The following is a 27,326-nucleotide window of genomic DNA, read 5'->3' as shown; positions in this document are numbered from 1 at the left end:
AGCTCCCCTAGGGAATACATTTATAGCAACACACGAGCAAGATTTTTATTTATGTCTTAAATGGCTTATTTACTGTTATTATGTCTACTATACTGGGTAATACAAGTGTAAAGGTAAATATAGGGGTGTTAGTTCATTCTTGAGGGCTCTAATAATGTTAAAACCCGCACTTAGAAGGTCGTACGCATGGTTCCTATGTTGTAACTACGAAAATATAAAATTTTACTTTAAATACATGACATTTATAAATAAGGAATCATACTTTGCGATAAATTCACTTATCACGGTCGGTTTTGGAACCACGCACTCTTGAGAAACACAGCTCAATAGCATAAAAGCTACAGACGCACACAAAATGATGTGTTCCCAGTAGGTTACCAAAAGCGCTTTTCTAAATTCCAGCATCAAAACTAGATTTTGGACAAAACACACCTGTGACTTTTTCAAACATGTTGGAAAATGTTATGCTTTGGAACCTTTAATCCTTGAGCTTGGCTTTTAGAGATGCTGAGGAGTAGATTTTTTCAGAGCCAGACCACTTCACATACTATATCCTGCCCACCATCCTCCATGTCTCCATCAGCATCAACAGACCGGGACAGGAGTTTGGACGAGGCGCAGGACTTGGCTCGCTCCGTGAACAGTTCAGTGGCAAGCCTGTTGTTCACAGTGGCTAAGTTCCGCTCCTCACAAGCCTTTCCAGCCTTTAACCGCCACTGTTGCAACAGCTGTGAGGAGTCAACGTGGGATTAAGGCTTTTTTTTATTATGAAGAAGTTATGCCCCGGTGTAGCAGCAGCCCACCATCAACCACCAGCATTTAGAGGAAGCGAAGTGTTTGCTCATTTATCTTCCCACAACTCTTTGCCAATAACAATGTTTGGATACCGTACATGCCATTTCATTAGGTACACCCGATCCAATAAAAAAGGTATTTATTTATTAGGAAAAGAACCCTTAAGAACCCTTAAATGAATCTTCGGAAAGGGAAATTTAATTTGTTTGGCCTATGCGTACATGCTTTACCAAGATAATGTTCAGTTTTGATTGGCAGTGCAATGTTATGTCGAACCGCACTGCATCATATTAAAGGGTGTCAATACTACTGTATTTTGGTAAGATTATACAGCTACTTTAGTGGGGCAAAATATTAGAATCAGCTCTCAGAACAATACAGTGACGTTCTACACCTCTGCAAACTACAACCATAGTAATGAACATATTGTTCTTTATGAGCATTATTATCTCTGTAAAGGCAGAATTGTTGCTTTGGTTATTATTAATTGATTAATTAAGTGACCTAAAGAACAAATGCAATAGAGGTGTCCACATTTTTTGTATTTGTATGTTTTCTATGTATTGTAGCTCTCTCTTCCACTCCTGAATCGCTGCACACGAAAGGGTGAAAATTTGCCAAGCACCCCTACTATGTTGCCTGTGCGATACATTTTCTGACCAATACATCGCATGGGGGCGCTGTTATTAAACCCCAAAGTTAGACCCCCATAAGCCAGCTTGACTTGAAATTTCCCACACAGCTAACCGCGCTGTACAAAAACACCCACAACCTATGGGTGCTTGGCCGAATCCCCACCAAATCTGGCACACACCCTTAGGGGACTGACAAGCACACGTGTGTCACATTTGAGCAAGATTGGTTGAAAAACATGGGCGCCAAGAAACCAAACATCTTTACAGGGGCACAGGCGGGATTTAGCAACTATTTGTCCATTGGCTATTTTTCAAATGATTATAATGATTATGAAACTATCTGTATTATATGTACGCCAACATGCATTCCAAAGCATTTTGAAGCCAACCCATAGGGGATGCCAAAATGTCATATGCCTTGGATACTGTATGTCAATATTTTCCTTACAACATTCGTCCTTAGTATAATCATATGACCCTCGAATGTCATTTTCTGTAATGTGCCGTTTTCCTTCCTCAGTTATTTTGTGGCTTTTTAACGACACTGCTGGCTAAAGCAGGGCAGCCATGTCAGAGAGCGGAGGAGGATGAGGGAAAGGGAAGGCTTACTCATACAGGAAGGAACTACAGTACAGGAAATGTCTCATCGTGGTGGAAAACAAGTAGCAATGTAATTGTGAACTTTGAGCTCAATTACTGTCTGGGTGGTCAAGAGCAGAAGCTGCATCCAAGTGTGTGTGTGTGTGTGTGTGTGTGCGTGTGTGTGTGAATCTAAGGCTTTGAGATTCATGCTTTGACCGCAGCACCGCTAATACTCATATGTAACATATTTGTCATGCTTAGTAAAAGCCCGCGGCCGACAACTTAGGGCAACCCAATCTAAACATGGCCCAGAAGCTACTATACCTTCACCTTACATTCTTTCAAGAGAAAAATACTTTACAGCATCATCACGGACTCAGTGGAAGATAAATTGGGAATAGCACAATCAATCATTGTCACATTAAATAAATCAGTGGGATGAAAGCACCAATGGGGGAAAAAAATGTTTGTTCTTGAAAGCTTTGGATAAGTTTATTTTTATGGTATAAAGTCATAACTATTTCTGTCTGGGATTGCTACTTATTAGAAAAGACTGCCTAATTAATTCCACAAGGAGGTAAATCACGCCATCAAGTATGAAGACAAGACTATAACACTTTTAGCAAACACAGTGGAGTCTCTGAAATCGAACACAGTCTGTTCTGGGACACTGTTTTGCTCCAATTTGGAAATAATTTATTATTATTATTCTATTATTGGCATATTATTATTATAGGAAATGTTTTAGTAACACTTTAACTCTCAACTGTCATACAAGTGTACAGTAAAAAGTTAACCACTGTTAATATTATGGGAAAAACAATCAAACAGTCTGAACTTTAACGACAGAGGCATCATTTATTATTACTTATTAATGTGTTTCAAGTACAAAAAGGAATTACAGTACCTACGGTAAGAGTGGCAAAACAATAAAATCACTTAGTGGCACTTCAAGTGTGGGTCAGCTTACTTCGTGTAGTTTCCTGTGTTGTAAGACAGCCACAAAAAAAAAAAAAAAGTCAAATGTTTTGGTGACCTTTGACGTTTTATGCAACTTCAGATGCCATTCCATTTCGAGGTTCCACTGTAAGTCCGGTCCTAAGTAAGAGCCAAGAAAGCACCATTGGAGTCTAAACAAATAATGATCTCTGATCAGGTATCACAAGCTGAATAAGCAGTGATTATGTTTATCGAGGAAAAGGCTTCTTGAGACGTCATCTGTACTTCTGTGTAGAAGGTGTCGGACGTTTCGCTCCTCATCCGAAGAGCTTTGTCCAAGAAGCCTTTTCCTCGATGGACAACTCCTGTACGACTGAGAGCCTACACAGACGCAGTGATTATGTTAGCTGTACACAAAAACTGGGAGCTTTTGCTTGCATGCAACAGTCAATACTCTTTGCAGCTTGCTTTTTGCTTCCCCCTGTGGTGAACTCAGGGTGGTGCGTTTGCCTGGGCTCAACCTCCTGTGCCTACTGAGCTGATAACAGTTGGATGTTCAACACGCACTGGCTCAGTTCAGCAGGAACCGGAGTTAGGCCCTCTCGAAAACGGCGACGGATCAGCGCACCGGTTGCCTCCAGTAAATTGTTCCTCTACCCTTGGTTTCGGGATTTCAATCACTCATAGAAATGGAGAAAATCTGCTTCTGTTGGTTGGGTTTCACTACAAGATCACAGGAACAGACTTTTTCCAGTTGTGTTACTGACGTTTTTGGACAGAGTTATTTTTGGTTTTAGACAGATAATGTGCACAGTGGTGCCTTAGTGAAGATAATGATAGGAAATCTGCGCAGGAGCTAGCAAGATGACAGCAAGTTCAAAAGCAAAATAAAAAGAAAAAAGCTGTGGGGATGAGAACGGAAAAGATAGATGAAAAAGTCGGATGCTTTAAAAGACTTCAGCAGCGGCTCAATTTAACAGATCAAAATGACAGTTCCCCATGCTGAATTAAATGGTGCCTGTAAGGCTGATCTCTGGCCTGTGCTGCTCGTCATCACTTAATGTATGCTCGTGAGTGTGTGTCTGTGACTGTTGATGGCCAAAGTTGACTTGCTGATGACATTTGTCTTTATCTGATGTGTGTCACTGGCGTAAGTAAAGACTTTTAGTCACCAAAAAAGCTTTCCCATTTTTATCATCCAGTCTGTACATTTCTATCTGATCGTGTGACTCATTGACCTTGTCTGTCTCGCTTGAACAAACGCAGAGACAATGCAGGGTTATAGCCAAAGGGCATTTTATACTGTATATTTATCTTTATCGCTTCTTGCAAAGAGAAACCGACTTAATTATCATAGATATGAATGCCATATTCAGTGTGAATAATCTTGTGAGGCTGTGTCCTTGAGAGATCATCTACTTGTGAGAAACCATACAGTATGTTTATGGACATATGAATACATTCTTCCAAGGTTGTTTACTTTTGTGGTTGACTGCTTAAAAGGCTGTATCCTTTTGGCTTTGTTTAGCCTGGGTTTGTTTTTTTCTTCAAAACACTGTGACTTTATTCCCATAATATTTAGACTTTATTCCGATAGTATCACAAATACAATTTTCCGAAAATTGCAACGTTATTCTTTGTTTTGTTACTAATATTGTGAAAATTATTGCGGACATTGTGAAAATAATTTTCTCTCACAGTATTACAACATTATGCTCGTAAAATGTTTTGTTGTGTTAGAATTTTTATATTAATATTATGACTTTATTCTAGTATTTCTTCTTTATTCTCTGTTACGTTGTTCTTGATGTTTTTGTTAATTTTCTTGTTTTATTGTATGTTTAAAATGTGCCGAGGGCCGATAAAAATAAAAAAAAACAGCCATGGGCCATAAACAGCCCCAGGGGCACACTTTGAACACCCCTGTATAATACTGTTCAGAAATTACCACTGGAGAGGAAATATCCATGAGTGGATGTTTACTTGTGAAGACGTACTTGTGAGGTAAGCTTCTTGTGAATACATTTACCTAAGATCCTTATGAAGATGTTTATTTGTGAGGATGCATACCTTCTGATGCTTTCTCATTTGTGGGTGTGTACTTATGATGTACACACACTTTTAAGAATTTACATTTGGCATTTGGCACTATTGAATTTTAAGGAGGTTCTAAAGGAGAGCTTCAAAATGCAAAAAGAAGAAATGGGAGTGAGATAAAAATATCTGAGCAAACAAATGATCGTAAACGGGCTGCACGGTGGTCTAGTGGTTAGCATGTTGGCCACACAGTCACAGTCAGGAGATCGGGAAGATCTGGGTTCGAATCTCCGTTGGGCATTTGTGTGGAGTTTGCATGTTCTCGCCGTGTGTGCGTGGGTTTCCTCCCCCCCCCCAATATAAAATTTTCAAAAAAGGACAGTAATGAGTCGCTCCGCCATTCTTGTTAATCACTGCAAAAATTGTTTTGTGCATGCTTAATGCCACTGTTTCCAGGAGGCTAGTGGAAACATTGCTCCAGGTGGTGAAGATGGCTTCACGGAGGGAAATGATATCCATCCCCAAATGTTCTCAATTGGATTTAGATCAGAGGAACACGCATAGTAGTCCAAGAGTGATGCTATCCCTCTGGAAGGAGTCCTTTGTCAGGCGTGCATTGTGAACTGAAGCGTTGTCCTGTTGAAAAACCCAGTCATTACCACACAGACGAGGGCCTTCAGGGTTGAGGGATGCCCCTTGCAACATTTCCAGCGGCCGTTTGACGCCCCTGCACAACCTGAAGCTCCATTGTTCCAGTGACAAAAAAAAAGCATCTCAGATCATGATGGCGCCCCCTCCACTGTGCCGTGTGGAAACATTTCAGGTGGGATCGCTTTGTCATGTCAGTAATGTTGAAAGCCATGGCAACATGTCTCCGTGTCTCGGCTGCAAATGCGCATGAGGAGGATGGTGTGATCAAATATGTCTCCGTTGACGTGATTACGCAAACCAATTACCTGCCAGACACAACGGTTGCCCTCTGTTCAATATATGATGACCATTTTGACCTGGATGGCAAGCAATTTGCACAGAAACAATACAGGTCACCACAGTGAGAAGGCTACTTTTATCACCAAGTACGACCATTTGGCTTCCTCCATTCATATGTACTGTACTTTATGTCTTTAATAGCCACTAGCAGTAGACACAGTTGTCTGGTTTTCTCCACATTCATGACAACAATTACTCGACAACAATTGAGATTGTTGCTAAAGTTACAGCCACTGAACATGGATACATATTAGCTTGAATAGCTACTAGCGATGTGCATACAGCAAACATTTAGCAATTCCGCCGTGGAGACTGACACATGTACAGAAAGCCAGCTCCATTCTGGTAGCACACACATGCGCGTGCGCGAGAGAGCGAGAACTACAGTACTTTCCAATCACATAATCTAGGTAAATTCATCTTTTAAAAAGCCAAACAGATTAACTGGTCGCACATTAATGAGTAGACAAAAATGTACTCAAAACGTCCCAAATTTTAGTTGCAAAATACGACTTTTTAGTCATCGTCTGGTTGTGTTTTCTTTTGAGGATGTTTACTCGTTGGGTACTAGTGGGTACTAGTGTACTTCATGGATTTACTTGTGAGGTTTAATACAAAAAGACATTTTAAAGTACATACAGTATCTTGAGAATGTATTGCTAACTGGTCCTTTTCTGTGCAAGGCTTACATGTTGTGAATGAACACAAACAAGTATATAATTTCTGGAGAGGTAAAAAAATTATAATTTACGCACGTGAAATGTTAAGAAAAAGATACATGTTCATATTTAGTATGCTGCTAGGTGATGATGGACATTTCCTCCCTCTCACGACTTTCCGAAAGTGTATTTACAACCTTTCCCAAGTAGCTGCAAAAAGCTCTCCTCAGGTCCTCGGGTTCTTCCTCAACATCAGAGTGAATAAGTGGAAGTCTGCTCAGGTGTGACACTGTATCAAAAATAAATGAACACGTTATCTCAAGAGTGTTAAAACACAATTTATGTATCATATGTGAGGCTTGAAGAGGGATTACCTAAAGCCAGCCGACCTTCTTCTGCTGCACTGCCGGGCTTGTGGTGAGCTATGAGCAGACACTGGCTGTCCTGCAAACCCTGGGAGGAGATGAACATGGAGTGCCAGGTCTCGATTTCTTTGAGGTGACTGGGGACGTCGGGATTAAAAATGATCACCATGCCGCTGCAGTCCTTCTTAAGCGCAGGCCAGCATGACTCATATCTGCAAAAAGAAAAAAGCGGTGAAACACAAAATGCTAGATACTTTATTCCTCTCCATGAGAAAACAGTGCACCAGTTACGACCAACCTTTTTTGAGCTAAGGCACATACTTTCATTAGAAACAAATCTCAGCACACCACTAAACAAAAATGCATGAATGGCAACACTGGATACACAGCTTAATTATGTACATTCTGCCATCTAGTGGAAGAGCATTTAATTTTTCTGCCTTTTGCTGGCATAGCTTGATGAACAAAGATACAAATATTGTTTGTAACAAATATATAATAATTTTCAAAGCAATATGTGAAATTTCCAGTGGCACACCTAATGATCTCTGATGCCACACTAATGTGCCACGGCACACTGGTTGCGAAGCACTGTTTAAATGTACGATGGGGGTAAGTGCACACACTTGAAATCACCGGAACAGTCCCACAGCTCCACCTCGCATGACTTTATGTCACCACTGCCTTCTAGTTGGGATTCGAATTCCAGTATCCTGCAAGCAAACAAAAAAAAAAGTCCAGTCATTTGATCATCAAAAAGATGTTGTTGGTGTTAAATAGCCACAGTTTAACCTACATACCTGACTGCTTGAGTGGGTCTGTATTCACCTCCCACATTTTCGGTTGCATCCGCAAGAAAGTTTGCAAGGACGCTTTTCCCACTCTGAAATAACCAAGAGGAGGAATGTTAAATCAGTGTAATAAGCGAGGCCCTTTCACAGTACGTATACGTTTACATCATGGCTTATTTTTAAAGTCAACATGCAGTGGAATCTATTTAATTGTTGTTGGTCTTGCATCTGACTAAAATTGCACTTTTCCTTTGTACCTGATGTTCTATTCTCACAACAGTTACATTAAAGACTATAGAAGTGAATTTATTTGCTTACCTCGTTTGGACCAATTAGGAGTATTTTGGCTTTGATCATTTTATCAGCAGGGATAAAGAAGCATTAGCTAGTCAGCTACCTTAGCCTGCAGAGAAGTGCCACGCAACGCCAACAAATGTTAACTTGAAGTATTGTTGGTTTTAAATGTGGAATATATACGTATATGTTCTTCATGGAGCACTTTGAAGGCGGTAATGTTTTTTGTTTTTAAATGCCCATAAGTGCTAATAGCTTCGCATGTTAGCCAAGCTTGTGACGCGAAACTTCCGTATAGTTTCTATGGTTTCAGCAAATAACTGCTCATTGGCTCTTTTGGACAAAAAGAACAGCCTTCTTTTATTTATCAGCGAATCGACAGCAAGAAAATAAATGACGTCATTGATGCGTTCGCTTATTAGCCAATCATTTTCAAATTACTGTGTGAAGATTTGATGAAGTGGGCGGGTGTTTGGAGTGTTCTGTTCGCCATCCCAAACAAAGCAGTAAGTAAATATCATTCTAAACAACAATCTGCATGTACGCACTGAATTATTTAACACAGTTCTCCACTGGATGAACAGTCAGGTTTTTTGTTTGAGTGAAAGGAAATGCTTGAACGTCACAAAGAGGTGCTCACGCTACGCTTCCCTGGCGAGGGGCAAGGCTAAAAATAATCACATAGAATTCATAGCATGTCTCTTCTGTTGCTTAATTTATTGTTATTAATGTTTCTTCTTTCATTGGTATTAATGTTTCTTCTGTTCTTATTCATTTTCTTGTGTTCTTTCTTTTTTGGGAGAATGAACAGAATAAGAATTTCATTGCATAGTATAGCTACCTGTCTTACTGTGCATATGACAATAAAACTCTTGAATCTTGAATTGAAGATTTTAACTGTGTTAACTGTATTATTGTTGCCGCACCGATGACAGGTGGTATGTGTCCAGAGGATGAGCAGACTAGTCCACCCTGTGGCCCCAGCTCCACCAGGTTGGGTGTTACTCTGACCTGCGGGGACCCTGACAACTCTCATGCACCTACAAAGATCTGGACTAGCAGTGGTCTCAACAGGACCCCAGAAGTGGAAATCCATTGGTGAAGTCCAAGTAGAATGCATGCATAGAAGCCATTTTTTGTGGCGCAAGCTTCTGACCCACTTCTGTCACTGTCCTCAGTCCATGCACTCCATACAGTCCATGTATCCCTGGGAACAACAACAAAGAATTTGGATCTTTTGTGAAGAGACTGACAGATGCTGAGGCTGCGATCGTCTCTGCAGCCGCACAGCTTGTGTCCTTCAAAGATATACTGAAAGTATGTCTGTCACATCTAGTGAGCACGAAGACTTGCAACTTCATGATCTACTGTTTTTTAGGATGCAAGACCGTCTACAGCCAACAAGCAGCGAGTTGCCAAGCAGAGAGGACTCTTGTTGCAGAAGATGGAGGACTTCCGCCAAATAAACAAGGACGTTCGGCAAAAACTGAAACAACTACTGGATGAGGAGGTCAGTCATCAATTCAAGCTCATACGCTGCAATATTCAGCCTTAATGGCAAGTTGATGTACTGGACATTTTATTATTGCTTTTTAAACAGATGGATCGGATTGACGCAGGCACCAAGATTGACGCTTTGCTGAATAAGATCTTGCAAGCTGAGCGTGAAATTGAGGTGTGTTACATGAATACGCTTTTATATATATCCCATATATTTAAGTGTAGCATCTTTGAGTACCCAGACTGGCGACCAGTCCAGGTCGTACCCAGCCTCTCGGCCAAAGTCAGCTGGGTTACAGGATTTCCGCTACACATAATCGCTCGTGGCGGCCCGCCACTACAAAATAAAAGCCGCCATACCTTAAAAATAAAAAAAAAAAATTTTTTTACTTGAAAACAATGTTAAGTAGTATATTGTATGACTGTATATACTGTATAAGCTATATAAATGCATATATAGCTTATTATTTACGCACATATTGACCACAATTAGTTTGAAAATAATAATAATAAATATTTCACTGTGCTTTATTTTGACAAACATGCACCGGAATCGCCTGTATGTCGTGTCAGCACTTGCTCGTGTCACGGCACTCGCATCTTGTGTTGATGCTTACTGTGTTACTTTTTATCACGCAAATAAAAAAAAGTCCCTAAAATGTGCAGTCAATTGACGACTGCTTGTCACATGCGAAGACTGTCGATGCCAGTGTGTGTGATTGCTCACGTTCCAATCTCATTCGACTTTCTGTTGTCTTTTACTCATTTTGCACTGCCTCTGTGGCGGTAGCTAGCTAGATCACGGGCAAGCTAGAAGTGGTGTTCATGGTCATGCTAACTTACTTTTTTCCCAGGCCTGTCCGACATCCTCCCCCGCCATCTAATCCAACTCATCACTCATCATATACTCATCAGTTGACAGCTCATCCCTTCTCTTCATCCAGTTCGTCCAGAACATGCGGACGTAGGTCTGATGATACGACTACAAAGTCAATGATAGATCTGTGGCCTAGGGTGTCCTAGTGCCAAGTGCACTTGTGGACATTCTTATGTTCAAACATGGTGATTTGTTATGGACAAAGTGTGTTTCGCTCAGAAGTCCAATAACATCACACCGCACAGGTTCAGATCGGGGAGGCCGTTCCTCCCTCCAGGTCACACTGTCATTGCCCACATGGGCGTTGAAGTCTCCTACTAGAACGACGGGATTCACCAGTTGGGGTGCTTTCCGGCACCACTCTGATGGATTCCAAGAAGTCTGGGTACTCTGAACAGTCAGGACCCTTTCTCCAACCTGAAGGCGTAGGGAAATTATCCTCTCGTTCACTGGGGATGAGTCCAACAAAGAGGCACCGAGCCGGGTGGCTATTAATAAGCCCACACCAGCTCGCCGCCTCTCCCCTGCAGCAACTCCAGAGTAGAACAAGGTCCAGCCCCTCTGGAGGAGTTTGTTTCCAGAACCCAGATTGTGGGTCAAGGTGTGTCCGACTATGTCTAGTCAAAAGTTCAGGCTCCTTACCCACCAGAGGAGTGACTCAAGGACCAAATTTGGCCGCCGAAGACCAGGTCGCCCAGGCGCCTGCCCTCGACCGCCACCCAAAACACATAGCACATAGCACCCTTATGTTTGCACAGAGTGCGAAGCTTCTGGGATGAGACTCAGCACCTCTAAATCCGAGGCCATGGTTCTCAATCGGAAAAGGTGGATTGCTCTCTCCGGGTTGGGAATGAGGTCCTGCCCCAGGTGGAGGAGTAAAAGTATCTCGGGGTCTTGTTCACCTGACTTATGGTCATGAGCTTTGGGTCGTGACCGAAAGAACGAGATCGTGGATACAAGCGGCTGAAATGAGTTTCCTCCGTAGGGTGGCTGGACTGCTGGACTGAAGAGATAGGATGAGGAGCTCGTTCATCCGGGAGGAGCTCAGAATAGAGCCGCTGCTCCTTCACATCAAGAGGAGCCAGTTGACGTGGCTTGGGCATGTAGTCCGGATGCCTCCCGGACACCTCCCTGGTGAGGTGTTCCGGGCATGCCCAGCCGGGAGAAGGCCCCGGGGCAGACCTAAGTCACGCTGGTGGGATTATGTCTCACAGCTGGTCTGGGAACGCCTTGGTGTCCTCCCGGTGGAGCTGGAGAAGGTGGCCAGGGACTGGGAAGTCTGGGCTTCCCTACTGAGATGCTGCCCCCGCGACCCGGACCCGGATAAGCGGAGGAAAATGGGTGGATGGATGGAAAAAATAGATTACTGAACAATTCATTTCCCATATATTAGTTTTACTCTAAAAAGGCATCAAATTAAACTTAGGTTTGTGTAAAATAGTACAAAATGTTGCACTTTTGTACTAGTCACATATTCCTATTGGATTAAATGGGTCAGGTAACAAAAAAAGGCTCAACATTTTAGACTCTCACTTTAAGTGCACTTTTGCCATTAAATTAACATTTTGGCAATGTTCTTGGTTTATGTTGTGCTGGTTGCTTAAAAACATGAAAATAAATAGTCATAAAAAAGTAAATAAGTCATAATAATAAAAAAAAATTGCAGACGCAGCAGCAGCACAACACAGAGACAGCTGTCCCATGCAGCCCACCACTGCAGAAACCCTGGGATAGGCTACAGCATCCCCCTGCGACTCTAGTAGGATGAGCGGCATAGAAATTGGATGGATGGAACTTTGACTACCTAGAAGTGTGATCTTAGTTCTTCATTTTAGAAAGACATTTTGGACAATTCTGTGTGTCCAACTTTGGAGCTTTTTGGAGAAGGCCCTTTTTCTGTTGCCAGTGCACAACACAAGGCATGACAAGGCAAACTCATCCAGACTTTGGTGTGGAAAAAAACCCTCCACCATCAGTTCTTCTGGGAGAATGGATGAAAATTCACACAAACACACTCCTCCACACAACCTCCCTGATGCCTTAAGAGCCATGCTGAACAACGAATTCACAGCTCGGGATTTTAGATCAATGGCTAACGCTGCTCTCTCATTTAGCAGGGATCTGTGAATGTGGTATCAAGTTCAGGCAGGATGTAGGGCAGGCTGGGCCGTGCTTGTCACGCTATTATATTTGCAAACAAATATCTTCTTTCATTTTTACTTTGTGTAAGGTGTAAAATGCTTTTGTTTGTCTTCTCTAGCTTCTAAAAGGCGACCTGAGCGTAGCAGAAAAAAGAGCGGAGGAGCTTATGAGTCTACAGCAACAAGAGCAGGTGATGAGTGCATTTTCGCACATTTTGTGACAGTATATCTTCTCAAGGGACAATAATATAGAAAGTAAACTTGGATATACTTTAGAGTAGTTAGAGTACAGCTTGTGTAGCATTATAGTTTTACTATCGTTTAGGGTTGCCACAAGACCTCGTCTCACAAGATCTCGCAAGATTAAAACGTGACAAGATTTCTCGTTCAGAAAAAAAATGTCTCGTGGGCCTGGGACGATAATAATGAATTAATCACAGAATAAATGAAAATGAAGTTGATAATTTTGTCGGTCTCAGTATATTGCCATGTGCATGCGTGTCTGTTTTCCTCGCCTCTAACCTCCAAACAGGCAGGAAAAGAGTTCACTCTGCGTGTTTGTTCCATAGAACAACGGCATGGACAGAGTGAGCCCTTTTGTCAGTCATACAGTCTCTTTGTCTCGGTTTGTGGGGTGGAGGCGAGGCTTCGAGCATGCACACAGAGTGCGGAAGAGTGTAACATAATAGAAATTAAATGAGTAGATTGCAATAAATTGTCATATTTTAAAATATATTTTTTAATTGTACTTTTCTTAAAAGTAATGTTAACATCTCATCTTGCATTGTTCTCGTAGACCCAATCTCGTGTATTGTCTGGTCTCGTCAATTGAATGTCTCCTGACACCCCTACTGTCCACTGAAAATGACATTTGCCAATATTGGCTAAATTGCTGGCAGCACAATAGAGTAGCCAGATAATTGTGTCTTGTCCACAGTCAAGTATGGTGGTGGTGGCGTCATGGTCTGGGGCTGCACGAGTGCTGTTGGAACTGGGGAGCTGCGGTACATTGAGGGGAAACATGCATTCCGATATGAACTGTGACATTGTGAAGCAGAGCCTTGGGAAACTTGTCCAAAACATGATAATGCAGGTGAGGGAGTGATGGAGTGGCTAAGTATGTCTCCTCCAGACATGGAACCAAAAAAGTGGAAGGAAAGAAGGTGGAGGAATGCAAGGTGTCTTAACAGTGATCTCATCATGCAGGAGTGGAAGAGGATTCCAGTAACATGCGCAGCTCTGGTGAATTCCATGCTAAAGAGGGTTTAAGGCAGTGCTGAATAACATTGGTTCTCACACTAAATATTCACACCGAGGACACAATTTGGACCTGTTCACTGTAGGGTGTACTCACTTGTGTTGCTAGCTATTTAGACAACATTGTCTGTGTGTTTACTCATTTTTAGTGCGTCATAAATCTGTACTACTATACAAGTTGTACACTGACTACTCTAAAATAATAGGGTTGTCTGTTGACAAGATGCTTGCTAAAATGTGAGGGGTATACTCAGTTTGGTGAGATGCTGTGTATTAACCCTGATTTCTCATTCCTGATGACGACAGGAGAACATTAAGAGTGCTCTTAACATGGCCAAGTCTGCTGAGGCCAATCGCGCTCGTACACAGGGGCAGCTACGTAGCAAGGAAGCTGATAACAATCGACTGACGGTGCAAGTGAAGGTTAAAAAAAAAACAAACTTAAGTTTTGTTAAGATGTGCAGTCTCAAAAGTCAACATCTTCCTTTCCTAGACTCTTGAGCGAGCCCAAACCCAACACAAGGCGGAGATAGAGGAGCTCAAAGCGTCCTTAGCGTCTTTGACAGAGCAGAGCTCGCAGGAGAAAGAGGCCTTAAAGAAAGCCTGGCGAGCGCACAAGCAGCGAGCCGAGCGATTTGAGGTTGGCCTTGACAAATGCTGCAGCCATCTGAAGGAAAAGGTAGACCAGGTGTCGATGGGGCTGGAGTCTCTTCGTTGCTGTCTTTTGACATTTTATTTTCACGTAGGACGTGCAGCTGACAATTCTCCAGCAAGAGAAGGAAACATGGATGCGGGAGAAGGAGCAGCTGAGTGAGAAGAACCACAAACTTGCCGCTAATGTGGAGTTCCTGCAAAGGTCGGTAGTTGCTAACTTCATATGCAACTTGGAGCCAGTTTTAACTTTGTGTTTTGGGAATTGCAATGAAGACAAGTCATCGACCTTCCGCTGAAGCTGCAGGTGGATGTAGAGAGGCAGACGGCCATGGCAGTTGAGAAAGGAAAAAAGCTGGAGATGGAGGTGTTGAAGCAGAGGGAAAGGGAAAGCAACAGGGAGACTGAGAGGGAGATGCTGTTGGAGAGGCACAAGGAAAGGAAGATGGAGCTGGAAATGCTGAAGGGGAGGGAAATGGAGATTCAGAAGGAGAAGGCAATGCTGGAAGAGAGGGAAAAGGAAAGAAATATGCAGCTGGAGATGCTGAAGGAGACGGAGAAGGAAAAGGAGGAAGAATGGGACAAGGAAAGAAAGGAGGTGGAGATTCAGAAGGTGATGGAGTGGGACAGGGAAAGAAAGGAGATGGAGATAATGAAGGAATGGGACAGGGAAAAGAAAAGAAAGGAGCTGGAGATACTGAAGGAGAAGGAATTGGACAGGGAGAAGGAAAGAAAGGAGCTGGAGATACTGAAGGAGAAGGAATGGGACAGGGAGAAGGAAAGAAAGGAGCTGGAGATACTGAAGGAGAAGGAATGGGACAGGGAGAAGGAAAGAAAGGAGCAGGAGATACTGAAGGAGAAGGAATGGGACAGGGAGAAGGAAAGAAAGGAGCTGGAGATACTGAAGGAGAAGGAATGGGACAGGGAGAAGGAAAGAAAGGAGCTGGAGATACTGAAGGAGAAGGAATGGGACAGGGAGAAGGAAAGAAAGGAGCTGGAGATACTGAAGGAGAAGGAATGGGACAGGGAGAAGGAAAGGAAAAAGGAGATGGAGGAGAAGGACGAGGCCCCTGCAGTAGACGTGGACATGGAACAACTCACAGCGGAAAACAAGCACCACAGCGTCAGCGATGCAACGCTCAAGGTACAAACCAACTTATAGTCCACTTCATTAGGCACACCCACACCCTCTAATGAGATCCAACACGCTGCTATTATTTGCTTGCTTCTTTGCCTTGTTTTCCCCTACTCATTTTAATTACATTTTCTTTTCCGAGGTTTGTTGGTTATGTCAGCAAGCTCTCCTCTCATCCATGATTTTAGTACCATCGAAGGATGGAAAAATTGCTATTTAAAAAAAAAAAAAAATTGGTCAAAATTGATTTTTTGCCTTTTGGAAACAATTTATTGCCTTTTGGAAACAAACATGTTTTGACACATATTTTGAAGTCTTCCAGAAATCATTTTGAGAAGGAATATTGCTATTTGAATAGATATATGAAATGAGTAGCTATTCACGACAAAAAAATTATCTAGAGGCTTTTTTAAATAAGCTCTTCATATACAGAGTCAGGCAAAAATGATCTGACACATTTGTAGGTTAAATAAAAGGCAAATAAAGTAAAGAAACAAAGTGTTTTTATTTACGAAAAGTACATATAATGCCATTCTGTTTCATTATGTTTTCAAAATTAAATCAGTCAAATGGGATCCATTATTGTCCACACACTCAATGCAGATCCAGTAGCTGTGAAGTTGGTAACCCATAACAAGATGGTGTTTGGAGCTGGTACGGGATCATGTCTACCAAGATTGAAGCGCAAACGGAACGCTCGTTGTGTTGCAGTTACAGATTCGTTTGTTTTGATAAACGTTTCCACAATGAAATCGTGATGCTCACCAGTCCAATTCATGGCAGCAACTGAAAAAGAGACGAAAAACAATGGCATTATAAAGAAACAAAGCAAAATGGCATCATATGAAAAAAATGGCATTATATGTACTTTTCGAAAATAAAAACACTTTTTTGTTTCTTTAATTTATTTGCCTTTTATTTAACCTACAAATGTACAAATTTGCCTGACCCTGCATATTTATGACAGGTTTTAACATTATTGGAGCCCTCGAGACATGAAGTAACACCCCTATAGTCACCTTATTACCCAATATAGTAGACATAATAATATAATATAGACTCACGCATGTTAGCATTGGGAGAGTTCCTTGTTGTTGTATTTATTTATTTTTACCTCTGGGACCACCAGTCAAATACTACATAGCAACGTGTCTTTCAATGCGTTTTCTGAATGTCATATATTTGTATTTCAGATTGTTTGGTCATTTTTATGCTTGAAAATGCTTAATTTAGGCCAAAAATATGTAATATATGCTTAACTGTGTGTTTTTTTTTAACTAATAATAGGCCGTAGTCAACCACAAAACAACGGTGACATACAGGGTGTCCCAAAAACATATACATACTTATAATAATTTTAAAATCAATTTTAAATTTCAATTTAATTTCAAAATCAATTGAAAATAAATGTAAAAAATTTAATAGAATTTACAAACATAATTTTGTTGTTTTGTCACCGCCTGTTCTTAAACTGATGTCCGTTCTGGTCTGGACACCGCTGACAACGTGAAGTAACTCCCACACACACACACACATTGTAATTATGTCAAAAATCTACATTTGTGTGTGGTTGCAGGCATCGTTTGCCCAATTTGAGGATAAGCTTGCTGAATGTGAGGCGGCCCTTGTTAAAGAGAAGATTGCATCGCTTGAGAAGGACATCAAAGTTGAACAATATCAAATTCAGGTAAAGATTGACAACGTAAATGCTCCAAATAACCTCTCTATTCAATTCTATAGTTTCCGGGTGCGTGGTCTACAAAAGCAAAACCAGGGTTTCTAATTACCGCTGAGTCAAAAGACGTCAGCATTAACAGCTGTGGCTGTAGGCAACCTTCTGATGTTGCTTTTATCACCTCCACAAGAAGCTGCTTTTGAAGTATCATGACTGGTCAAACATCCAGCAGCTTTATCTACCTCTGCATGCTCTTTAAAATGTTGTTTGCGCTACTCAGCCATTGGTGTGAAACTCGTGCGTTACACTTGCTGTACTGTTGTTTGCAATGAAATCATCTGCGCTATTAATGCTGGCTCAGTAGTTTACACCTTACTGCTGTTACAACATTGGTTCTTTTGCTGCTGTGTTATGCAAAATACGTGTGTGGTCCAAGAGAGCTACTATTTTCCTCTCCACTTTCTCATGCACACTAAACCATTATTAAAATTAAAAAATTAAGTTGTTTTCTACATTCATTTATTACATTTAGGAAAAAACCCAGCCTCTCTTCAATTATCGCCTGTGGTTTAGGTATGATTAGAGCAGTTATGGTTGATAGATGTCAATTATAAAGAGAAGGTAACCACTGTACAGTATTCCATTCATTCCATTCCATTCACCTCCGCTTATCTGGGTCAGGTTTGTGGAGGCAGTAGTCTCAGTAGGGAAGTCCAGACTTCCCGGTCCCCGGCCATCTCTTCCAGTTCCACAGGGAGGACCCCAAGTTTTTCCAGGCCAGCTGTGAGACTTAATCCCACCAGCGTGTCTTAGGTCTGCCCCGGGGCCTTCTCCCGGCTGGGCATGCCCGGAACACCTCACCAGGGAGGCATCCGGACTACATGCCCAAGCCACGTCAACTGGCTCCTCTTGATGTGAAGGAGCAGCGTCTCTATTCTGAGCTCCTCCCGGATGAACGAGCTCCTCACCCTCGCTCTTAGGGTGAGTCCAGCCACCCTACAGAGGAAACTCTTTTCAGGCGCTTGTATCCACAATTTTGTTCGACCCAAAGCTCGTGACCATACTGTAGGTGAGGGTGGGAACATAGATCAACCAGTAAATCGAGAGTTTTGCCTACCGGCTCAGCTCTCTCTTCACCACGACGGTCCGGTACAGCAACCGCATTACTGCAGACACTGTGCCGATCTGCCTGTCGACCTCACGCTTCATCCCTCCCACATTCATGAACAAAACCCTGGGACCCCTCCCAACCCGCAGGGTGCAATTCACCCTTTTCCGACTGAGAACCATGGCCTCGGATTTGGAGTTGCTGAATCTCATCCCAAAAGCTTCACATTCAGCTGCAAAAAGCCCCAGTAAACGCTGAAGATCACAGCATGATGAAGCCATCAGGACCACATTGTCTGCGAATAGCAGAGAAGAGATGCTAAGGCCCCCAAATTGGACCCTCTTGACGCCTTGGCTATGCCTAGAAATTCTGTTCATGAAAGTTATGAACAGAATTGGTAACAACGGGCAGCCTTGGCAGAGACCAACGTTCACCGGAAATACAGTAGGCTCAACTTGCTGCTGGCAATGCGAACCAGGCTCCTGCTCCGATTGTACAAGGATCGAATGGCACGTAGTAGCACGCCACCAATCCAGTACTCCCCGAGCACCCCCACAGGACACCACAAAGGACACGGTCGAATGCCTTTTCCAAGTCTACAAAGCACATGTAGACCGGTTAGGCAAACTCCATTATTCCCTCCAGCACCCTTGCAAGGGTGTAGAGCTGGTCAACGGTTCCGTGATCGGGACGAAAACTACATTGCACCTCCTGTAGCCGAGGTTCGACTAAGCTCTGTGCATCACCACCTTATCATGGTGGGGGGGGGTTGAGTGGTCGATTGATCCTAGCAGCTACGAGTATGTTGTCTGCGGTTATATGCGCCTGGTAGAGTCTCCCAAGGTAAACAGGTGACGGGCCAGACAAAAAGTGATTCAGAAGACCCTATGAAGAAAAACAAGAGGAGGAACCGCACCACGCCCGGACACGGGACGCCGGGCCCGGGCCTGGTGGTCGGCCAGGCCCACCCCGAAGAAGCCACACGAGATATTCCCCCCGTAGACTATAAGGGTCCGGTGCAATGTGATTTGGGTGACGTTCAAGGGCGGACGTATGGGCGACCTGGTCTTCGGCGGCCAAATCTGATTCTTGGGACATGGAATGTTACTGTACAGTATAGTGAAACTGAATTCATCCATCCATTTTCTATTCCTCATTCCTCATTAGGGTCACGGGGGTGTCGTGGACCCTATCCCAGCTGACTTCGGGCGACAGGCGGGGTACACCCGGACTGATTGCCAGCCAATCTCCGGGCACATATAGACAAACAACCATTCACACTCACATTCATACCTATGAACCATTTAGAGTCGCCAGTTAACCTAACATGCATGTTTTTGGAATGTGGGAGGAAACCAGAGTACCCGGAGAAAGCCCACGCACGCACGGGGAGAACATGCAAACTCCACACAGAAATGCCCAACGGAGATTCGAACCCAGGTCTTCCCGATCTCCAGACTGTGGCTGTGTGGACTGTGACATGCTAACCTCGAGACCACCGTGCGGCCCGAAACTAAATACAACAAAGATAAAATAAAACGACACACTGCACTGTATGTTTTAACATCTGTGTCTTCTAGGTTGCAGAGCTTGAAGCAGACCTAAACAACGCAAAGCTCCAATGTAAGAATCTTTCACAAGACATTGAAAGACTGCAAACCGGAGAGGAGGCAAAAGTTGATAAGGTAGTCCTTCTCTAAATGTTATTCTGATTCATTCTGGATATGCGCAGCATTTGCACACCAGATAAACTCACCTCAGCTAGCTTAAGCAACATGCAGCGCTCCACCCGTCCATCAGCAGTCAAGTTTCATTTGTCCAGGTGAGGCAGGAGCTTCAGGGCCGCGTGGAGGAACTGAGAGCAGCTGAAGTCAAACTCTTGAACTGCCAGGAAAAACTGGAATGCTCCGAGTGGAAGTGCTCAGCACAGTCAGAGACCGTTAGGCAGCTGCAGTTTGAGGTGTGCAAGCAGAAGAGGTTATTTAAATCAGCCAGGAGAAATACCATATTTGGTAACTGTATTTAGTGAACTAGCTCTCAAAGCCAATCGGCACAGCAAACATTTTAAAAAATTCATTAAAATATAAAAATATGTAATAATTTCAAGATGAAAAATTATTTGAAAATATTACAATTACAATGTAATTATAGGTTCTTATATAACTCTTTAGAAAATGAGAATAATAGTAAAGTATTATGATATACAATAAAATGCTAAATAAAATTATACAATGTGTACTGTATATACAATATAAAATAGTAATTGCAATTCTGACCAATAGATGGTGCTACAACCTAATTAATACAAATGCATCTTGGACTTGAGCCAATGTTCATGGTAAAGAAATGTCCGCAATAGATGATTAGGGAAATTAACTAGATGAAAGAAAAATGCAAAAGAAAGAAAGGAGAGTTTTTAAGAGAATTACATTCCAAAAATTTAACAAAGATTAATTACCTTAAAATAAGGGGAAGCGTAGACATAGCAGAACAGTGCAACATAAAGACAGCAGAGACTTTCTATTCTTTATAAGCATCTAAAATGCAGTCTAGAGGCAGTAAGTCAGGAAGAGGCTGAAATGAAGCTATATTTAGGTGTGAATGTCACCGGCCTGAGGAGCCTCACTCAATTCACCAGCCTGTAAAGTCAGCTATTGACAAGAAACTTGTAGTTTTAGTTCAAATGTATGAATACATCAGCCAACAGACACTTGAAGCAAGAATTCCACACAATAACTGATTTTCTCCAGTGCCAAGTGAATCTCAAACAATGCATTTTCCTTGGAAACGCTTCAGGTGGAGACTCAAGCGAATTTGGTGAGATCGACTATGGAGCTGAGAGAGTCTGCAGAAAAGGCTAGTACGAAGTTGCAAGAGCAAGTGGACGTCCTTCAAAGGTAAGACGACACACCCCCATTATTGCTTTTGTGGATGTTTTGAAAAATGCCTGACATTCGGAGAAAGTCCTAGAATTTATTACATATCTTTCCAAATAAATATCTGTTTTTAAACTTCGTAAATAATATTGTGTGTGAATGTAATAGTCTTAGCTATTAATAGTTGGACTCATCTTCTTCACAGCAGTTAAAGCAGTCAATAGTAATGTTAGCTATAACATTTATTAGGTTACCATTCCATTTAACTTTTATTTGCCCACCGGTGGGCAAAATGTGGTGTATAAACCGAAGTTACGCACATTTCTTTCTAATGTATCTAAACGAAGAAGCAACCCGTATTTCAAGTGGATTTAAACAAAAAAAGTGTTTAGGGTTGTCAAATTATTTTAATCGCTGTTTTCCAATGCATTAATCATGATTAATCACTATTTGCCATTATTTGTGAAATATGCTATATTTTATGAACAGAAAGACAATTGACAGGACACAATTATATACATAATCAAGCTAAAAGATACTACATGTCTGAAAATGTGTTTGCCTAACGCTAGTCTCTTTAATAGTAGCAAAACATTTGAATCGCACTTTAACCGCAATATTATGAGCCATGAAGGTTTGCATTCAAAGACACCACATAACTTAAGTGGAATTCACATGTATTGAGTTGTGATTTGGAGTATCCGTGAATGCACCTCGCTGTCGAGTGACAATGAGGAAGTCTCGTCCCAGGATGAGGTGACTAGAGATGTGTTTGTGAGTTGGAGGGGTCAATCAGATGTCTCTTCCGAGGGGAAGACTTTTGGTGGCATTTTGCAGAGTACTCTTATGTTTTAAATGACTAAGTATGACCACGGGGAGACGTAAATGTATGTGTGTGCTTTTAGGAGGGTAGATGAGTTGCATCAAACGAAGCAAGAGCTTGAAGAGAAGCTCAAGGCCAAGGAGGAAGCTCTCTGCCACAGCAACCAGCAGCTGGAACAACGCACGTCCGAATGCGAGGCTCTCAACCAGCAGTTGGTTCTGCGCTCAGATGAATGCAATGCTCTCACCCAGCAGGTGGATCAACGCTCTGTGGAGTGCAAGGCTCTCAGCCAGCAGGTACACCTGTCGTCGGACGCATTGATAAAATTGAGGAATTCATATTTTCCCATTTTTCAGATGACAAAGTTTAAGGAGCAAGTGTTGTCCAAAGAAGAGGACCTACAGACCACCATCCACGAGCAAGAAGCAGAGAAGAGGAGAATAGATAATGAGATGAAGCTTCTCCGACAGAGCAAGTTGACAGTGAGTACTCAATGAGTAGCATTTTGAGGTTATTGCGCAATCAGCTGAGTCAGTCTTAATGCAGGTGTGTCCTTTTTAGGTGGAAAAGCAGTTTCAGGTGCGTCTGAAACAGCTACAGCTAAGTCTGGACCAGTGCGAAAGCCACAAGAAGAGCATGCAGAACTACGTCAACTTCCTCAAAAATTCTTACCTCTTGATATTTGAAGATCAGATATCCACGTTTTGGTCTTCTGGTTTTCTAAAATGAGAGGGTTTAATTGTGTGTGTGTTTTTTTTTTAAAGGACTCAATTCATTATGCACTTTGGAGGACATTTGATTGAATAAATTATTCCTACATGTGGTTATTGCCCCAAGAAGCAAACTTGATTGTTTAAAAAACATAAGCAGGCGGGTGAATTTTATTTACGACACCGAAACAGTCAAACAACAACCATATTAAACTAAATAGTACTTTAAAACGGCAACGTATCGCCAAGAAAGGTGCACTTAATCGGTTTCTACCTGAAATCTTGTTTAACAGCGACACCCAGTGGCCAAACAGCCACAATAGTATCTGAACAGCCACAATAGTCCCTGTCGAAATTGTCATAGTTTAATCAACATAAGCAGTCGAAATTTATTTAAGACACATAAAAAGTCAAATAACCGCCACATTGAACTAAATAGTACTAAATAGATAAGAGCAACTATATCACTTTTCGGTTTCTCCTTTAATAGCGACACACAGTGGCCAACTCAGGCTACTGCATTACATCTAAACTAATAAAGTGTGACGTCCTACTCTTGATGACGTAACTTTCAGGAAGTCCGGGTTTGTCTTTTCTCTATTGAAACACAAACATTCAGTGGACGCGTTAGCGCAATAGATAATTCAAATTAAACGTGTTTGGCACTCTTAAATAGAGTTATGAATGTCATTTTTCGTTAAAACTTCACAACGAATTTATGTTCGAATTTTAGTGGCCTGGATTATTTATATATCTGGATTTTTACTTCCTGGAGAGGATGGATGTGCATCAACTCACTGAAGATGAGATGGCAGAGATTAAAAAAGACGTGAGTACACTCGTTGACTGGCAAACAACGATTGAATAGGGCACATGAAGTTGTAGTGCCACAAAAGACCTCGACAGCATTCGCCATTTTTTATTTTCAGTAGTAAATAAAAGTAGAATATCAAACCACAAACGATATAAACTCCATTTAGGTATACCTGCAATGCAATATGAAAATACATGTATTTTACACAGTGGAATAATGCTCCAATGTGATTGATACTGCCATTTGTGATGGGGTAGCCCCTCCCATGTCATTCAGGTAAGCAGCGTATTATAAACCATAATAATCATTAATAGTGTCTATCAAAAGTAAGTGTTATGATCTTTGGAAAGGGAAAATGTATTGTACTGGATAGTGCAGGTGTACCTAATGTTTTATGCTACATTTATTCTGACATCATTTTTTGACATTTCCCCCAAGGTGCTGACCAGGCTGCGCCACTACCTCTGCGTCAAGATCCGAGCCAGATGCCACCTGGACTACCTGCGCTCCCGCCGCATCCTCACCCGTGACGACGCCGAGGAGATCAACTGCAAGACCACACAGACCAAGAGGACGGGCCTCTTGTTGGACATCCTCTCGGAGAACCCCCGAGGCTTGGACGCCCTGGTGGACTCCATCCGGGAGCTGCGAGCGCAGAACTTCATCATTGCCAAGATCACGGATGAGGTGCAGAAGGTGAAGAATGAGAAGAAAGAGTCCCGAAAAGGTTTGGATGCCTGTGTTTTACTTGAATCTAGTGTTCATTCCAGTTCTATTCAACTGGTGGCCCGCAGGCCTGAATGACATCAAAATGTGGGAGAGACTCACATATTTGCGGAAGATTCCCAAATACAGCACTATAAGAGTACTGTAATATAGAGGCTCTTTCCTGTCGTATTTAGGATCGGTCCTTTTCAACAGCTGTCATACAGAGGATCTACAGTATGACTTGAGTCATTGTGGTAGGTCCAAAAGCAGATGATAATTGGAGAGGGGTTCATTTTTTTGAACTTTTAATAACGATTTGGAGTGCTTGAGACAGCGGGAAGGAAAATGTATCTTATCTTTGAACACATACAAGTATATTGCATAACACAGCAGTAAACAACATTGCGGCACATCTAACAAGCATGAGTTTCACACCAACATTGCAGTAGCAGCGTTTCAAAGCGCATGCAGAGATACTGTAGATGAAGCTGCTGAATGCTAACCACTCATACTTTAAATACCGCTATTACCGTTTTGTGGAGTTAGTAAAAACAACATGATGTTGTTTTTTGACCTGGTGCTACTCAGGAACCCCGGCGGGAATTTGTTTTTGTAGACCACACACCCAGCAACTATTTAAAAAAAAAAAAAAAAGCTGATCCAGCTAGCGCATCGTATCATTGAGGAAAAGGCTAATCCACCATTAGCCACACCTTTGCAAAGCTCATAACTGCCACTTACTGGACTGGAGTGCAATATGATTAAGTCTCTTATTTATGTTAGCTAGAAGAACAGAATCTACCACAATCTAGAATTATTGTTTGACCTTGGCGGAGGTCTGCACACGAATGAATACACTATTCTTTCACTCTTCAGCTGGAGCATCCACTTCCTCACCCAACAGCAACGTCACCTGCACAACCCACGAGCCTTCCAGTACGTTCTCAAACGACTCCACTTTGCCCTTCCACAACGAAGGCGAACAAAGCCCCTTCACTTCAGATGGCTTTGTTGATTCGTGGTTGCGGAACGGTGGCGGTCTCTCCTCCGTGGCCGCCGTCAGCATGGCTGCTGCCTCCTCCACAACATCCTCCAGCCTTCCCAGGCCAGGAGAGCCAGGAGCTCCCTCGCTTCCTGAGGAGGATATGACGGAAGACGTGGGATCACCGGGGTCCACCACCAGCAGCAGTGGGGCCGACCCCAACTTCCAACCCCTGCGGTCACGTTCTCTCACTCCGGCGTCACATCAAAGCAATTTTTAATTTGCATGCAGTCAAAGGGACAAACAGGTAGACACAGTACATCCGCCGCTTAACTCTGCTGCTTATTAATATAAACTACTGTACATCATACTACACTCTCCACCTTTTTTATCATGTAAGAATAGCTGCTTCATCTCTTGTGCCTTCTATGATAACTTTGAGGTTTGTAAACATAAACATTTTTCTGTTAAATTATACTGTATATCATCTGATCCTGATATGAAAGGAGCATTAAATAAAAGTGGTGCATTTTCTGCTCTTGCCTGCATATTTATTTGAGCCTCAAAAAGAGGGTGTTGAGTCCTTCGTCATGTCAATATAATGCACAATACTGTACAAGAGCTGAATACAATTTTGTGCAGTAAACACACAACTTGACAGTAACACAACAGAAAAAGATCAATTGGAATACATAAACATGTTGAATTTTAAAAGAAAATACAAATTCATATATTTACAGTATATCCATATATCAAAAAAGTAAGTCAATGGACACTAAAAAATAATAGAATAAATAAAAATAATGAAAAGACAAAACAAACTTGTATTGAATTTATATATTAGGACTGTCAAGAATAGCGAGTTAATGGTGAAATTAATGCATATGCATCATGGCAAGCCAAACCTCCCGAATGACGACGGAGGCACAGAGTCTGACCCTCTTTTATAACTTTCACCAACATACATGTATCTGTAACTCACAAACACGTCTGTAGTCCATTCGTCATTTGAACGACGCTTCCTCGTGGTCACTAGTCAGACCGAGATGCATTCACGGACACTCCGAACAGCACAACACCGTCTTTATTAAGCGTGTATGTGTGGTCTAAATAACCAGAACTACAAAGACAAACAATAAATTGATATTCTTATCACTCACTTTGTAACTCTTAATGCGGAAGTACAATTTGATGCACTTAAGTATGCTCGGAAATCCTATAAAATTCACTCAAAACATGAATTCAACTTAAATCATGTGGTGTCATTAACACAACACCTCATTTCGCTTAACACAGTTAAAGTCTGATTCAAAAGGAAACCACTTTTAGTCAAATAGATTTTCAGACATGTGTGCCATCTCTTAAGTTGATTTAAATTTTCAGTTAATTTGACGCTGTTAATACATACAAATACATATAATCCTGCCTTGTCATGTATCTTTCCTTCAATAAAATACATTAAAATTGGGCATATTTCAGACATAGTGTGACATGGTGATTAATCATAATTAATTCATTTGAAAACCGTGATTAATCTGATTAAAATTTGTAATAATTGAATTAGTTCATTCTCATACAATGTAAAAGATATAAAAATCACAAATTCAAACATTTCGTAAGAAAATAAAAATATCTGTTTTACTAAACTTAAATTATAGATTTACTATATAAGTAACTTTCTGTCACACATTTGAGTAAAATGGGAACTAAAAAGTACAACCGAAGAAAATGTAACTGAAGGTCATAAAAATCACAAAAAACAATAAGTTTTAATGAAGAACCTACAAACAAAAGAATAAAATAAGAAACACTACCTGATTTATATGAAATCTTACTTCAAAAAGTGAGTCCAATAGCAACTTTAAAAAACACTAACAATGGAATTACTGTAAATACAATGAACAGAATCCTAAATTTAAAAAAAAACAATAGAAAATGAAATAAAGCTTACTTTTTAAATTGTCATGAGGCTTACACTGCAA

The 27,326-nt window shown here is 41.7% G+C and overlaps 3 protein-coding genes across 7 annotated transcripts; 2 read left to right on the top strand and 1 right to left on the bottom strand.

Annotated features, from left to right (window-relative positions):
- Nucleotides 1-706: 706 nt before the first annotated feature.
- Nucleotides 707-22,994, top strand: LOC129177599 (outer dense fiber protein 2-like). 4 transcript variants are annotated; one of them, XM_054768897.1, is made up of 16 exons: nt 707-5,811; nt 9,023-9,185; nt 9,266-9,404; nt 9,466-9,597; nt 9,688-9,762; nt 12,725-12,796; nt 14,169-14,285; nt 14,356-14,541; nt 14,609-14,718; nt 14,790-15,657; nt 17,225-17,335; nt 20,012-20,116; nt 21,228-21,328; nt 22,213-22,426; nt 22,487-22,612; nt 22,692-22,994. In XM_054768897.1, the coding sequence occupies exons 2-16, from the start codon at nt 9,028-9,030 to the stop codon at nt 22,857-22,859; spliced, it is 2,682 nt and encodes an 893-aa protein (XP_054624872.1). In that variant the 5' UTR covers nt 707-5,811; nt 9,023-9,027; the 3' UTR covers nt 22,860-22,994. The 4 variants fall into 4 exon arrangements, with proteins under 4 accessions (XP_054624872.1, XP_054624871.1, XP_054624870.1 ...); XM_054768896.1 differs by lacking the exon at nt 707-5,811 and adding an exon at nt 7,783-7,942; XM_054768895.1 differs by lacking the exon at nt 707-5,811 and adding an exon at nt 8,275-8,593.
- ift22 (intraflagellar transport 22 homolog (Chlamydomonas)) lies at nt 2,863-8,384 on the bottom strand. 2 transcript variants are annotated; one of them, XM_054768911.1, is made up of 6 exons: nt 8,112-8,384; nt 7,803-7,885; nt 7,629-7,715; nt 7,012-7,214; nt 6,835-6,926; nt 2,863-3,110 (listed from the first exon to the last, which is right to left on the bottom strand). In XM_054768911.1, exons 1-6 carry the CDS (start codon nt 8,148-8,150, stop codon nt 3,069-3,071), a joined length of 546 nt encoding a protein of 181 aa, XP_054624886.1. In that variant the 5' UTR covers nt 8,151-8,384; the 3' UTR covers nt 2,863-3,068. The 2 variants fall into 2 exon arrangements, with proteins under 2 accessions (XP_054624886.1, XP_054624884.1); XM_054768909.1 differs by lacking the exon at nt 2,863-3,110 and having other exon boundaries at nt 4,762-6,926.
- Nucleotides 22,995-23,416: 422 nt separating the features above from the next.
- Nucleotides 23,417-25,866, top strand: bcl10 (BCL10 immune signaling adaptor). Its single transcript, XM_054768908.1, has 3 exons — nt 23,417-23,669; nt 24,093-24,381; nt 25,239-25,866. Exons 1-3 carry the CDS (start codon nt 23,619-23,621, stop codon nt 25,622-25,624), a joined length of 726 nt encoding a protein of 241 aa, XP_054624883.1. The 5' UTR covers nt 23,417-23,618; the 3' UTR covers nt 25,625-25,866.
- Nucleotides 25,867-27,326: the final 1,460 nt, after the last annotated feature.

Source organism: Dunckerocampus dactyliophorus, chromosome 2 (genome assembly GCF_027744805.1).
Source record: "Dunckerocampus dactyliophorus isolate RoL2022-P2 chromosome 2, RoL_Ddac_1.1, whole genome shotgun sequence".
NCBI classification, from domain to species: domain Eukaryota; kingdom Metazoa; phylum Chordata; class Actinopteri; order Syngnathiformes; family Syngnathidae; genus Dunckerocampus; species Dunckerocampus dactyliophorus.
The sequence above is the reverse complement of the archived record's forward strand: the minus strand, read 5'-3'. Positions and strand labels throughout refer to the sequence as shown.